General features: G+C 29.2%; 1 protein-coding gene across 1 annotated transcript; it reads left to right on the forward strand.

Annotated features, from left to right (window-relative positions):
• The first annotated feature begins 1,754 nt into the window (after positions 1 to 1,754).
• LOC131849510 (uncharacterized) lies at positions 1,755 to 4,037 on the forward strand. Its single transcript, XM_059199590.1, has 3 exons — positions 1,755 to 1,832; positions 2,142 to 2,287; positions 3,611 to 4,037. The coding sequence occupies exons 1-3, from the start codon at positions 1,830 to 1,832 to the stop codon at positions 3,762 to 3,764; spliced, it is 303 nt and encodes a 100-aa protein (XP_059055573.1). The 5' UTR covers positions 1,755 to 1,829; the 3' UTR covers positions 3,765 to 4,037.
• Positions 4,038 to 15,441: the final 11,404 nt, after the last annotated feature.

Consider the following 15,441-nt stretch of genomic DNA (forward strand, 5'->3'; position numbering starts at 1 on the left):
GTAACCGATCAAAGACAGCTTACAATTACCCAAATGTCACGGGTCACGCTTAGCCTAACTTAGTAATGGGATGTCGTATGTTGTGGTATATTAGATATATGTATGTATAACGTAAATACGAAAACGGTAATGGTTTATGGTACTGCCTCTGCCGTTTGCGGGTTCGATTCTTACATAAATAAATGTATATAAATTATAATAGCTATATCTGTATTATATAGTGTGTGTCTGTTAAAATATTATATACATAGATTTCTCATTTGAATATTATATTCAAATAAGAAATCTATGTACATATGTATAAATATTTTAACTTATAATACATACGGTAAGTTTATTATAGAAGAGTTACTATTCATTTGATGATCAGAAAATCTAAACAACTATTTGAATTATTATTACATTAGCTAAGATACATAGTTTGTCAAAAAGAATGTGAGCAAAGGTGTGGGTTTATTTCTGAAAGAGATCTTTTCCAGCCGATCTATCATAGTGAAAATAATTCATTTCTATAGAATATTATATAACACCTAAAATTTGGGCAAAACTTAGATGACTCCATAGATACAGTGTCTACCTACAACCACTATGAATTGCTTTTTAGAAAACCACAGTAAAGTAATAGGAGACAACAGGTTTCACGCAGGTGAAATCACAACAATGAATAACAATAGGAAAACTTCAATACCCATAAAATATAATTTAAAATTTCCTTACTTTATTGTTTTTCATAGCCATAATTTATTTACCGTGAAGGAAAACTTTGAATTTAGCGCAAACTTTTTGTTTACTGAAAATTTATAACAGCGCTATAATGAAAAATATTGAAACAATATTGTTCATCTATCTGTTCTGAAAACTGAATAGGCATAATATTGAAAACTTACACGTTCGCGAAACATAATTCATACATGCGATACCACGGACAGTATTATTAGGGTGTGGAGTTTGTGAAACTACGGCCATAAACTATTTAAAATAATTTTATTTTTTAACATGAGCAGGAATTTTACAATTCAGTGAGAGAGATTTATTGGTATAAATAGTTCCGATTAGTTTTAGATTAATATTGGTCTAGTATTTATTTACATGTTTTTAGCCTAGCTAATTTTCTAAAGAAATCTTACAACATCATAAAAAATAAAAGAAACCAAAATATTAATGCTGCATTTATTTCCGAAATTGTACTCATAATCCGTATTGATTCATGGGAATATCAAAAATATATTTAACATTATCTATTATATTTATTAATGCGATTAAACGATGCAGATTACTTCAGCGGCATTTTCTTTCCTAATTTTTTACAAATTTTCTATCTAAATATACCTACTTGTCTCTGACTCTACCATGAAATCATTATATAAGACATTGGTTCCGAATAAATATGATGATACAACATGACTTTACTAGAAACAGCTAGTGAAGTTATCATATTCGTATATATTAAACGTACAAAAAGCGAATTGCTTTTGATATTATTTTTTTCGTTTTTTTTTAAATATAATTTTTAGTAATCGCTTTTCCACGTTCACCTTCAATATTAACCAGCACGTAAGTATCGATCAGCATTTGAGAGGTTTCCCACTGAATGCGGTTCGTTAGCCGTGTTAGTGTTCAGTGGGTGAGAAGGCGTTCGTGCCCCTTGTTTCTTCCACATTCACCCTCAAGTCTCAGGTAATATTGAATCAAATAATATTTGATTAGGGAACCAGGTGGTGAAGCGGAGTTAGTGTTTTGTTTGGTGCGGGGATCAACAAGGCAGTCGTAATTGTACCAGTAAAACATTTTAGAAGATAAAGCGTTTGGAATTTGAGAAATTATCGTTAATGGTAAATGGTGTTTTAGAGTATAAGGTAATTTCATATTATGCCTCATTTTACAGAAGCTACTTGTGTACTTTGTGTTCTACTATGTATTTGTATGAAATTACATTACTTCCTGTGTATATAATCGCTTATAGTTATATTTTTACATCTTGTACACTTTGTTAAATTAAGAAAAAAAATCACTTATTGGTTTTCCACACATAAGGAAGAAAATAAATTACAAATGAGTCTTTCATTACTCGCAAAAGCCATATCAATAAATTATGACTCTAGATCAAATATAACTAATAAAAAAGTTCTTTTTTCTAATAGATTATGAAGAAAAACAAACAGATCAACGGATCAACTAAAAGAAGACAAGAGAAAATCGAGGTAAAAGAAACGAATAGTGGTGACAACAGATTAGAAAAATTTGACGTATTAGACGATGAGGAACAAGGATTTAGTGGCTGGCTAAGGTAAAAAATATTTATTATTACAGTAAAAAAATATTATCTTAAAACCTCCCAAGAAATCAAAATCTTATTCCTATTTTGATAAATGGTTGAATACAATTGCCTATTCCTACGCATTTTCTACCATAAAATCTGCCGATAACGTGGTAATAGATTTATAACTATTTTATACGATTCATATGAAATTAATTTCCTTCTATTTATCTTCACACTTACGTACAATAGACCTATTCAGCCGCTGCTTCGTAAACGCTTATAATACTACCGAGAGTGTCGTATATAATATCTTGTAAAACTGTGGAATGCAGTTGTATGGCATTATAAATTAACCGCGAGTGCAATTATGTTTTCTCAAAAAGTACCGGTAAGTATCTGAAAATAAGAAATGAATATTGGGTACATAATTTATATATACTAAACAAACTAGGTCTATATAACATAAAATACATGAAGGATTTTACTTTATACTAATATTATAAACACGAAAGTAACTCTGTCTGTCTGACTCGCTTTCACGCCAAAACTACTGAACTAATTTGGTACACAGATAGCCTAGACCCTGGGAAAAGTCATAGGTTTTTTAATGGGAAAAAGGGGTGGTAAGGGGTTAACCTCTTACAACCCTTCTTCAAAGGGAGATTAAGGTGTGTATGGAAGTATCATCATTAGAAGTTTGAAACTTATATTTTAGGCTTTTGATTAAATATAAATAAAGAAAAAGGTTTGTGGGGGATAAAAAGGGGAAGATGAAGGACTGTATGGAAATATCGTCATTTTAGAAGCTAGAACAATGAAACTTTTTTCTTTGGGTTATTTTGATTAGATTATTAAATATTTTTCTTTATTTAACGAAGTCTATCTGCGTACTAAATTTCATTTAAATCGGTTCAGTAGTTTTGGCGTGAAAGCGAGACAGACAGACAGACAGACAGACAGACAGACAGAGTTACTTTCGCATTTATAATATTAGTAAGGTTACTTCGAGTCGCACTCGCTTTTATAATATTAATGAAAGGATTATAAACATTTATTAATACCTATTTTATTAATTTTGCGAAATGCCACACCACAACATTCATTTAAAAAATATAAATAATAAAATGTGGTTATTTTGATTAGATTATTAAATATTTTTCTTTATTTAACGAAGTCTCGGGTTCAGCTAGTAATTTAATGAGGAAATAAAAATATCTACTTGCAATATTATTTTGACAAATAAGTAAATTTAGGTAATTATATTACATTTTAAGTTACAATATAAGTTATACTATAGTATCATTCTTATTTATTTGTGATATATAAACATATATATTTAATGTATTTCAGATCAGCAGATGGCCTTGAAACAATGAAGTTATTTGTCGTTGCCAACAGTATAGTAATGATAACAACCTTGGCATTACCACACGTTCAAACTGTTTTTCAAATCATATCAGAAATGTTCTATGTGCCCGAAGGCTTGCATATCGAGTATGAATAGTAATTAGGTATTTATATAACATTCCTTTTCTTTCAGGGTTTAACTTAATCTGTATATTTCTAATATACCTTCTTTGTATAATTATTTGCTATAGTAACATCAGCTATATCTAACATACAAAATATTAAGAGTTATTTTCAAAATACTATGTTTACGTTAAAGTTATGCAAAGAAAGAAGCTCACATACGTGTGAATAAGGTATTAGTATTTTTTATACCTACTAGACAACACTGTTGCAATAATTGAATATAATAATGATGGTCCATATTTTACAGTAGTTTATTTTTAATTTTAAAAGAAATAAAAAATGATATTTTAATTAAATTAATAAGATAAACAAATATCAGACGATATAAAATAAATAACTATTGTAATTAATACAAATAAAATGCTTGCGTTACTATTTCGTTTAGTCTTCTCATTAGGTATAATTGTGTGGTATTCTATTAGCATTTGGAATATGATAACGGATTATTTTAATAAAGAATTTCATAGATTACTATTCAATGAAACAATATATACAGATTTAATTGAAAATGAAGAGTTGTAAATTATATTTTTACCATGTTAATACAATAAAATTCTAGTTAAGTATATGCTGACAGTTTGTCTCTTTTTGAATACATTATGATTGCTTAAATACTGTTGTCTCGTTTCAGTCCCCTTATAAATAATCTGATGTCTTCATTTGCATACATAACATTAAATACATAAAATGAAGAATTGAATTCAAGATTCGATTAATAGAAGTTAAGTTAAGATAGGAAAGCGTTTTTTTTATGGATGATAATGGAATGGAGCGTCCGCCTGCGCTAACGGTTTATGTTGGCGGAGCACCAGTGGAGGATGATAAGATGAGCCAGCCAGAGGTCAGGTCAGTTAGCCCATCGTGATAAATTCGCCAGGAATTTATCACGATAGTTTCCAGGAGGAACCGTGTGGAGGTCAATCTGACAAGGTACATTGCTAGAAATGGAGTCATGAGTCCTCATTACTAACAATCCCCTTCCCCCGATAGGAAAACGTTAGTTGCGAACAGTGAGGGCCGATCATCGTGGAGATTTTAGGTGGGGGGTGGACTTTTTTCAGCAGTGGACGTCTTCCGGGCTAAAATGATTATGATAATCATGATTAATTGAGTAATTCAATAATCACTATTTTAGAGTAAATATAAAACGAACTATTATAATACATATATAAAACGAAATAATCTATACTTCATTCAATTATTGACAAAATGTAAAGAAATTTAGCAAATACCAGCCGATAAAATGATTTACTGTCAGTTAAAAGGTAGCGTAGTAGAAGTTATTGAACGATAAGAACTTAATGATGGAAATCCATCAAAATAAAATCCAGGCTAAGTAGGCCGGGTGAAATAAGTATTTACTGTCGGAACTTTCAAGATAAGTTGTTTTTCATTTTACAGTTAAGTTACGATATTGTGCCGGCAATGAATATTAGGTATATATAATAGCTTATAACTACATGGAATAATATAACATATGGAGAAGAAAGGAATGCCCATTTCATTTTGTTTTTCGCAATGATTTTTAATGTTACTGTCTAAAAAAATATTCTTTACTTACTGACAATAAATATTTTTTCACTTATTGTTCTGGTATTTTTTTGAACTATTCTCTAAAGGGTATGTCTAGTATTAAGTGGTACTAATACAGGGATAGTGGAGTATCACATAATTTACCTTTGTGTGTAAAGTTTTGTCGTTTATACCGTAATAGTAGTATAAGTAGCGGTTAGGAAGTGTAATGCTCGTTATGATACAACTTGGCCTCTCATATTCATGTAATTATTGCAATGTATCACTGTGGAGTGTATAATAAGATAACATAATCCTAATAATGTTCGTTGCTGTTAGAACATCACATGTTATAAAATGATTTTATTTTATTTATTTACTGATTTCAATATTACAACACCATTACAGTATATCCAAATCGGTGTTGCAACTTAGTACAGTATATATATATATATATGATTTACTACATAACTTATTTTATTACACAATATAAACATTATAAAAATTCTAGATACTTTTGAATGGCTTCTGTGATTTCAGACCATCTCAAAAATATAATATAGTTGCTTATGTTTTTGTCTGTTATTATAATAAAAAAATCTACAGGATATTTCTGTTTAATTTACATCTACCTTTGGATTACGCAAACTAAACTACTTTGAATAATGTGTTTATATGGTAGTCTCTATTTAAATAATAATAATAATCTATGATAACTCTTACAGCGCTGTATCAACTGACAATAAACATTTTTTATTATTATAATACAAACATGTATAAATGATAATGAATATATAACGTTATAGAATGAAAGAGACCATGAGATATTATTATGTATTATTACATCCCATCATTACTCGGTACAGGAGACTCCTCGTAGATGAAGGATTTCCCTTGTTAATAGATTTTTATAACATTAGGATAATAAAATAAAGAATATATTGTATTCCTACATTTTCACCACTAGTAGAAAAGTAAAGTTGAACACTATTTGTTTACAATTATTGTCGAAGCACGAGCATATGTAAGTAAATGGAAGAAAAAAATGTTTATTCTACGGAAATGTTGGGTGAGTTGGGCAAACGTGTCGAGCACAAATCGATACGCAAGTTTTCTTGCTAACATTGGCAACAAGCCAAATGCAGTCTGCAATGACTCGTTGCAGCGAGATTTATTAGCTCCAACACTAACTGTTAACTAATTATTTCGCTCATTTCACTAAAAGGCCCAGTCTTTACTTTAGTGAATCCGTTTACGAAATGGTGAATTCTTTTTTAACCTTGTAATTACGGAATTCGGTCGATCGCTAGCTTTAAATTAGTTGAATTACAGCAGACTCCAACTCATAAGTAACGAGTAGGGACTATATATACCTAAAGGTTATTTAATAAGATATTGAGAACACAATAAAAGTAAAAATATTCCACAAAATATTTCATAAATAATAATACAATGAAATATATATACTTTATTGAAACATAATTATTTTCTGACCGAATACATTCTATCACATTTTTTAAGGAGCAAATATTTCACGTATACAGTAATATGTGCATAATTTCGTTTTTAATAAAACAATATTTCTAATAATATTAGATTTCTAGCGAACAATGCGTTTCAAACGTTAGTGACAACAAACAGAATCAATACGTATATGCTTCTTGCATACGCTGGCAATTCGCCAATTATAGTCGTTTCCCAAATACGGACAGAGATTCAAAGCGCATTAGAACTGTGAGTATTACAACCACAAAATAACTGAGACACCAACATTGTACCTGTGAATTGCTTTCATAGACCAATAGGCTTTTTGTTGATGCAGTTTAATCAGCGATTCTGATTAAACCGCATCAACAAAAAGTTTTTATAATTGTAATTAGTGATATAATTTATTGTGTTAAAACTTTTCCGTTTGATATGTTAACTAATAATTTTCTAAATATAAATTACGTCTTTTCGTCTTTTGAATTATAAAATTTTCCCTTGTTTTAATTCAAATGTCAATTGAATTTATTTATAAGGAATAATTAGAAACTGAACGATCTTCACAATGTTCTCGAAATTATTTTTTTTAACTAGGTATATTATGCGACTGTTATTGTTCTTACTTATTGTGCTGTTCCTAAATATCCGAAATTGTATTAGAATCTTTTCTAGTATTTATAAACGCGTATATTATAATAATATATGTTATTTTTATTATGACGTAATAATAACCCTGTACAATGCACACAGCGACATCTAGTCATAATCTAAGAAGAGTTTGTATTATGAGTTATTCATACTGATAGAATTAATAAATATTTTTTTTATAAATACAACATGAAGAACACGCAGAGTAATATAAACAATCATACTCATTAATTCAAACGTTTCCATTATGCAAAGAATCGAACTCTCGGCATCACAACCAAGGCAGTGTACTAAATCGCTAATCCACCGAGGCCGTCGTGTATAATTGTATTATAACTATGTCCACAATGTGTCATATTAATATATATTACTAGAGTAAACACCGAATGTGACTATTATTATTTGATTTGTAGCTATTAAAACAACATGAGAATTGTCTGTTTAATATTTGTTATATTAATCTGTCGGGACAATTAATATATCTTTTTTTTTATTAATAGCATCATATAACATATTTTTAATCTTTGATACTTAATTATTGCAAACCAGCAGATGGATAGAAAAATTATAAATTACATCATATATATATATATATATATATATATATATATATATATATATATATATATATAGATGGATAGAAAAATTATAAATTACATCATTATAATTTTTCTATCCATTTTTCAATAATTAAGTATCAAAGATTAAAAATATGTTATATGATATATATATATATATATATTACATTTAGGAATTACATTATTTTTCCTATTATTTTATCCATATCAAAGTACTGCGCAACATTCATATGAAAAGACACTACTTTTCATATGAATGTTATTTAGCTATCACTATATCACATTATGTTGCTTCGTACATAATTTTAAGTATTTTTCACTTGTTCTCTAGTATCTCTTACAACACTTTTCTCTGGAAAAAAAAGAATTTTGCCATATTCAATCCTTAACACACAAAATTGCATAGAATTACATTTTATTAAGGTGTAATCTCCAAGTAACGTCCTGAAGAAACATTTGCGGAATCCAATGTAAAATAAATTTACATATCGGCTGAAACTCAAGAACTCGGCGAGCTTCATTCCGACGCATATACTGAATTACTGCGGCACAACGAAATGAACGTAGACACTTGTACCTACAAACTACGTATAGTTATCGTCCCTGAGAGAAATGTGTGTGACGTGATACTAAAATATTGTGTTAGATCTGGACACCGTAGTAGTAATTTCCGTGCTCTCGTATCATTAATGGACTCGGAGTGTTAGTTTCTTAGGTTATCATAAATTATAGCATTACACTCGCAAATAATTGTCTAGCAGCATTAAATATTCATTATGCACTTAATTAAATATACCTATATCGGTTCATCATTGAGATTAGATTAGATTAAGAGTACCTGCAATGCCTAAAGTTTGTGTTGCCCAAAGTGTAGTATTGGCTATAAATAGATACTTAGAAGTAGAACTTAGAACATACTTTTTTTTTTACTTTTTATTGCATTTAACATTTATTAGTTTGTAATATTGATTATTCACATGTAACCCTTACTTACTCTATAAAAATAAACAAAAAAGAAAAAAAAACAGATAATAAATGTAATTAAAATACGAGAAAAGTCTATTATTTATAATCGTGGGATTATAAACAATAAAATAATGTTGCATGAGTCTGTCCACATAATAATAGAGGATAGTTCATTATTACAAGGCTGGTTAGATGACTTGATATAGGGTTTGATTTAGAGTATTGTTTGTGATGCATCGAGAAGTTTCACCTCGTTCTCCTAATCGTGAAATAAACCACATATGACATCCTGAGAGTGAATGGAATTAGTTATTACAACATTAAATATATACCAATATATTTTTACTTTATCATAGTACAGAGACAATAAATAGTGAAAGATTATATTTGATATTATATTATATGCGCCTAATTATATTATGTATTATGGTAAATTCCAGTTTCTATGATAATAAATAAATTAGGGCAGTAAGTGCCCAATTTTACGAGATACGAAAATATGTATATTAGCATGAAACTTAATATGCTTGCTTGCGCTAAGGAGGCATAAGGGGCCATGAATAAACGATGTATCTTTCATAAACAACCGTGCCTAATAACCGCTTTAATCTCGGCTTTTAAAGGTTGGCCACTTACAAAAGGCAGATTGGAAAAGTTTTTTCTTGTGAAAGTCCAATTAAAGTTGTTAAAAGCAATTTCCTGCAGAGTATGTGCTCGTGCCGGACGCAGCAACGGATTTCGTTTTCGTTTCGATTATTTCTTTATGCAATATTGCTCTACTGTTTCTCTATACATCGTTTGTTTCAGATATGTATGATATTCCATTGTATTTTTTAGGCACATTGGTTGTGGAATAAAAAGTGTAATCCATCACATTTAAAATTGGTACCGTCGTTGCTAAGTAACAGTTAAGGGGGAGGCATAGGTCCAATTTTAGTTAAAATTATTACTTTAGTAGAATTTATTTTTTGAATTGTATTTGCTACCATTGTTTACATTTCTGTTTATTGTGTATTTTATTAAAATGTAAAGTGTATTAAAGTGTAATGGACATTGGTAATAAAATAAAAAGTATAATCTATTAAATAGTAGTTATTCTACATATAGACTCACATGCGTGTGAATAAATCTAGAATAAATTATGTTTACAGCTGAAAATCCTCTGAATATCTCCATCAGTAATGCGTATGTGTTTTGTCATTCTTACTGTAATGTTACTCGTAAACACAAAGTTGTGAACATTGTGGATAGCATGCGTTCTGTGGTTGTGTGTTGAGAAACTTGCTACATACATAGTGATATACTAAAAAAACTAAAAATTTCACAAAGAAATGTGAAAGTATTTTTAGCGAAAAAGAAAATATCAAATAAAAAAGATAAATAAAAATAGTTTTTCATTATTAATAAATTTTAATTCATGATAATTTATCATAGGTACTTAAAACTACAAGAAGATAGACTACCCCATATAATATCATTACGATTTACTACTACGTCTAATGTAGATTACTTTTAACTTACTATAATATAAATTTTATTATTTAAACTCTAGGTAAGTGGGGAGAAGGGATTGTTAGTAATGTGGATTTATAACCCCATTGCTAGCAATATACCATGTAAGGTCGACCTCCACGCGGTTCCCCCTGGAAACCATCGTGTTAAATTCCTGGTGAATTTGTCACGATTGGCTAACTGACCTGACCTCATGCTCATCTTATCATCCTCCACTGGTGCCCCACCAGCGTAAACCGTTAGCGCAGGCGGGTGCACCATTCTATCATCCACAAAAAAAAACTCTAGGTAAGTTAAAACTGAAATTTTATATTTACTAATAAATTATCTAAACTTTAAAAGCTGTATTAATTTACAAAACGAACGATCAGCAATATTTACTGTACAAATGGTGCTTAATTATCAAACAAGAAAAAAACTCAGTTGATTGCAAACATTTCAAAACGCTGATACGCGGAGTTCATTAGTTTGAAACTTCCGTTAATAAAATACATACACAATTAGAACAAAATTAAATACATAAATAAGTTAAAATGTTTATAAAATTCTCCACGATGTTGAGGTTGCACTGCAACTATCTCAGCAGAACCGTAACAAGTTTGTTACATCAATAATTCTGAACACGCAATATTGCAATTCATAAGATTGAGTGATTGCACAAGTGAAGTTTGAGACATGATCATCCAATTTGCTAATAGAATTGATGAAGCTTTAATACCTTACTAAGGGATTTAGAAATATATTTGGAGATGATAGATTATATATATATATACTCTTACGTCTTGCATACGCCTCATTTATTGATTTACTTTTCCTCAATTACAGATTTACTTTTTTCTATATACATGAACATTGACGCCTAACAAGAAATGAGCTTCAGAGTGAACAATAAATTTAATTTGCAAGAATACAGACTACTCTTTTAATTTGAAATTATGGATTATATACAAAATCTACGAGTAAGTGCAAATTTATATACCTATACTGGGTTCTTAAGTTGTTCATGTTGCCTGTTACAAAAAACTCGAAACTGAGATTTAAAATAATCGTAATATAATATGTATAACAGAGATTAGCCTATAACTTTAATTACATAGTATATGAAATAAAAAAAGGCTAAACATTCGAAACATTGTAGCTGGAGTAATTGAATCTGTGGACCTCAGCGCAGTTTGCAGCCATGGAACGTTTTCTATCAATGATAGCTATTATCACTACAGTTAATTGTTAAGAATTATTTCAACGTTATTTTAAAGTACCTATGTTTTCTTTTAGCTTATATGTTTATACTTATATATTTTAAAACTTATGATAAGTCTTGTTTAGTTAAATTATTTCAAATAATTATATTTATTGTACGTTATGGGTTGTGCAAAAGAAAACAAATACCTATTCATTAAACTATCCTACATTTTTTATATAATAAGAGTCACGTTTTCGAGATATATGTATATATATTTTTTTAATGTTTTAGTATCATATGTACATCCTAAACATTCCTAAACATAAGAGTGCTACAAATTCAAGAAAATTTTAAAATGTTTACTTCAATTAACATTTTTAACCAACTCACAAAAATTCAGTTACTATAGCAACATCAACATATACTTTTTTGCTGCCTTTCTTAGACAGAAAGCAACTTGATGCTTTTTACTGTATATGAAATGGCTGAAAAGAAATAAAATTATTACATAACAATTAAATAACTTTATAAAGAAAAGTAACATTTTATTAGTATTGTAATGTAAATTAATATATTGAATGTATGTACCACAATATGTTAAATTGAATACACAATAATATTAATATTCTACAATAGCGAAATCATAAATACAAACAAAACAAACTACAGCAATCATCATCACGCCTAAATAAACTTTGTACATTGTAAATCGTGTTTTCGATAACTATAAAACACAATCGACGAACGTGTTCACCTCATAACCAAAAGTTTCTAGAGCCATTTTATTTCACGCGTGGGATTTTCCTTTGTGAGGGAACTTTTATTGACTATATGTACTGTGAACAACAAAACTGTATACGCAACCACAGGACTCCGAACTAGACCACTGACGTAATTTGTATTGTATTGTTTGAAATCTGGAACTGTTCCTATCAATATAATATAAATGTAAATCGTATTCTTCCCTCGCTTGATATGTTACCTATTTCTGCCACCAAGCAGCCTGTTTTGTAAAGTCGATACAGACTCGGTGGTCTAGTGGTTGAGTACACCGCTTTACTATTCGATGGTCGTGGGATCGATTCCTCGCACGGTACAAACATTTGTATTCATGAGTATGATTGTCTGTATCGGTCTGGGTGTTTTCTATGTATAATATGTATTTATTTACAAAAAATAATTATCCATGTATTTATATTAGTTGTCTAGTACCTATAACACAAGCTAGGCTTAGCTTGGGACTACATGGCACTGTGTGAATTGTCCTGAGATATTATATTATTACTAGCTGTCCCGGCAAACGTTGTTTTGCCTTAACATAAAAAAAAAATTAGGAGTGGACTACCCCTAACATTTAGGGGGATGAAAAATAGATGTTGGCCGATTCTCAGACCTACACAATACGCTCACAAAATTTCATGAGAATCGGTCAAGCCGTTTCGGAGGAGTATGGGAACGAAAACTGTGACACGAGAATTTTATATATAAGATATTATATACGTCTGAAAGTACAGATTACAGATTCATGGCACCTTAAGTACAGCAACACAAGAGTATTACGTGTTAGTGCCACTGGTATACAAGAGAGTTATGTGCTGTCCAATGGTGTTTGTATACATACAATACAACTATAGACAATGGCTATAGTTGTATTGTATAACTATAGACATTTTCCTTCAAATATTCAGGCGTCTGGTTTGTAACTCTTGTTATATAAAATAAATTAAACTGCATTACATGATCAATTTATATATAAGTATATATTATTTACTTAAAATACATATATAGCTCTAATATTTTGCCTGCCGTTTAGTAGAATGTTTTAAAAAGAAATATAGATAGAATTCGTCTTAATTGAGAAATGCCTGGTAAAGATATAAAATATGCCTATAAAAAATAAACATGATAGCTAGAAACTATAGATAACTTATGGTATATTCATATATAGATATAGTAAATCATAATATTATTCAAAATGTAAATCAGTCTACATATAGTAAGAAGGACGAAACAATTCCTTCAAGATAACATGATATTATATATGTAAACCCAGATAGACACAGCCTCATCAATAAATACGAATGTATATCTTTTATCCTTGTCTATACAACTCCCAGAGGACACAGCTTGGTGAAGCCACTTTATATGTACATCGAAGTTTGCCTTTACTTAGCAACAAGTATTTTACTTTTTGCCATATATCAGTAATTTTACTTTAATATATAAATCAACCATAGCAAAATAATTTTCATTACAAATATATGATTGTCTTTGGAAATTGTAGTTTTATTTCCTGTTGTTTATTGGATCCAATAAAATAATACCACTTCTTTTATCCAATAGTGTTTAATAATAAGTAATTTACAAAATAAAAAATGAATTATTAATACGCCATGTTATGGTATCAAACTTTTGTTATAATAATTTTCAAATTTCGAATCATTACGTAAATAAAAAATAAAATATACTTAGATAGTCAAGAAGGTTTTATATTCATACTTAATCACCTGTAGAAAATGACATAGATAAATAGAAAGATGAAAAGTTTTTTTTTTTAATTTTACAAAGTTTATTCATTGTCCTGCAAAACTTCTGTTGGGATTTTCCTGCAGGCTCGTAGTTCACTGTTATTTATTAAGTAGGTAGGTACATATATTCTTTAGACTGTATTTTAATCTATAGGTACACAAAATAAAAAAAAACACTGGATTTATTTCTAAATAAGTTCTACAAAACTTAAAAATGGAATATTTGCTGTAATTATCAAAATAGTCAGTGCACTCATTCACCTATATTTTATGTATGTAAAGGGGTTTATGAATGCCAACCACTACCGTTCCTACTTGACAAAATCTACACTTTATAGTCGGTCAGACTCAGGTCCCAAAGGCCCATAAAGCAGTAGAAAGCGAAAGCAGCTGCTTCCAAAATGGAATAAGTTTATTTAAGCTTTAAATAAAAGTTTTTGAAAAATTTAAAACCGAATATTTGTAGACTAACTGAAATTTGTGGATAAGCGTTTATACACTGTATATTTTCCATATATAATATTGTCGTGTACGTATGCAGAAAAATATATTTATACATATATCAGTTTTCTAGTACTGATAATGCAAGTTCTGCTTAGCTTGGGACTAGATGACACTGTATGTGTGAATTGTCCAGTTTTATTATTACTATTGTTTTTATATATATATAATATATCTCTCTTTGATGGGGTGTTAAACTTGTCATTGCGGGTGAATATCACCAAACAATGACTATTAATATTATTATTACTAAATTAGCTCTTTCCAGAATCAAATTTCTAAGTACACAACGTATGTTGTGTTACAGTGATTTATAGAAAATGTAAAAGGTACGCCGAGTCGGTTAAAAACGTCCATCAAATAAATAAAGGGACTAACCAGTTTAGGATAACTAGATGTTACCTAAACATTGTTATTATTTTAATTAGTTACACTAAACAGAACTCTTAGTCAAAGGAGGCTTTTATCATTGTGAAAGGCTATTTATTTTGAAAATTATTTGTTATTTTAACTACTATTACCGCTGTGCTATAAATAGGCTGTATTCAATTTAATTGTACTTGAAGTTTGTGGTGAGAATTCATCAAATTCTATATCATTAATTTAATATTAAATTATATTAATATTTCATTCCAGTTCGATAAAATGTAATATCAAAATATATATAACCCCTCAAATCTTAACATTTAAAACAGTGTAAAGATTTTTGAAAAAAAAAAGTGTTTTTTTGACTTA

This window comes from Achroia grisella, unplaced genomic scaffold (genome assembly GCF_030625045.1).
Source record: "Achroia grisella isolate CSIRO2021 unplaced genomic scaffold, CSIRO_AGI_Agris_v1 utg642, whole genome shotgun sequence".
In the NCBI taxonomy this organism is placed as follows: domain Eukaryota; kingdom Metazoa; phylum Arthropoda; class Insecta; order Lepidoptera; family Pyralidae; genus Achroia; species Achroia grisella.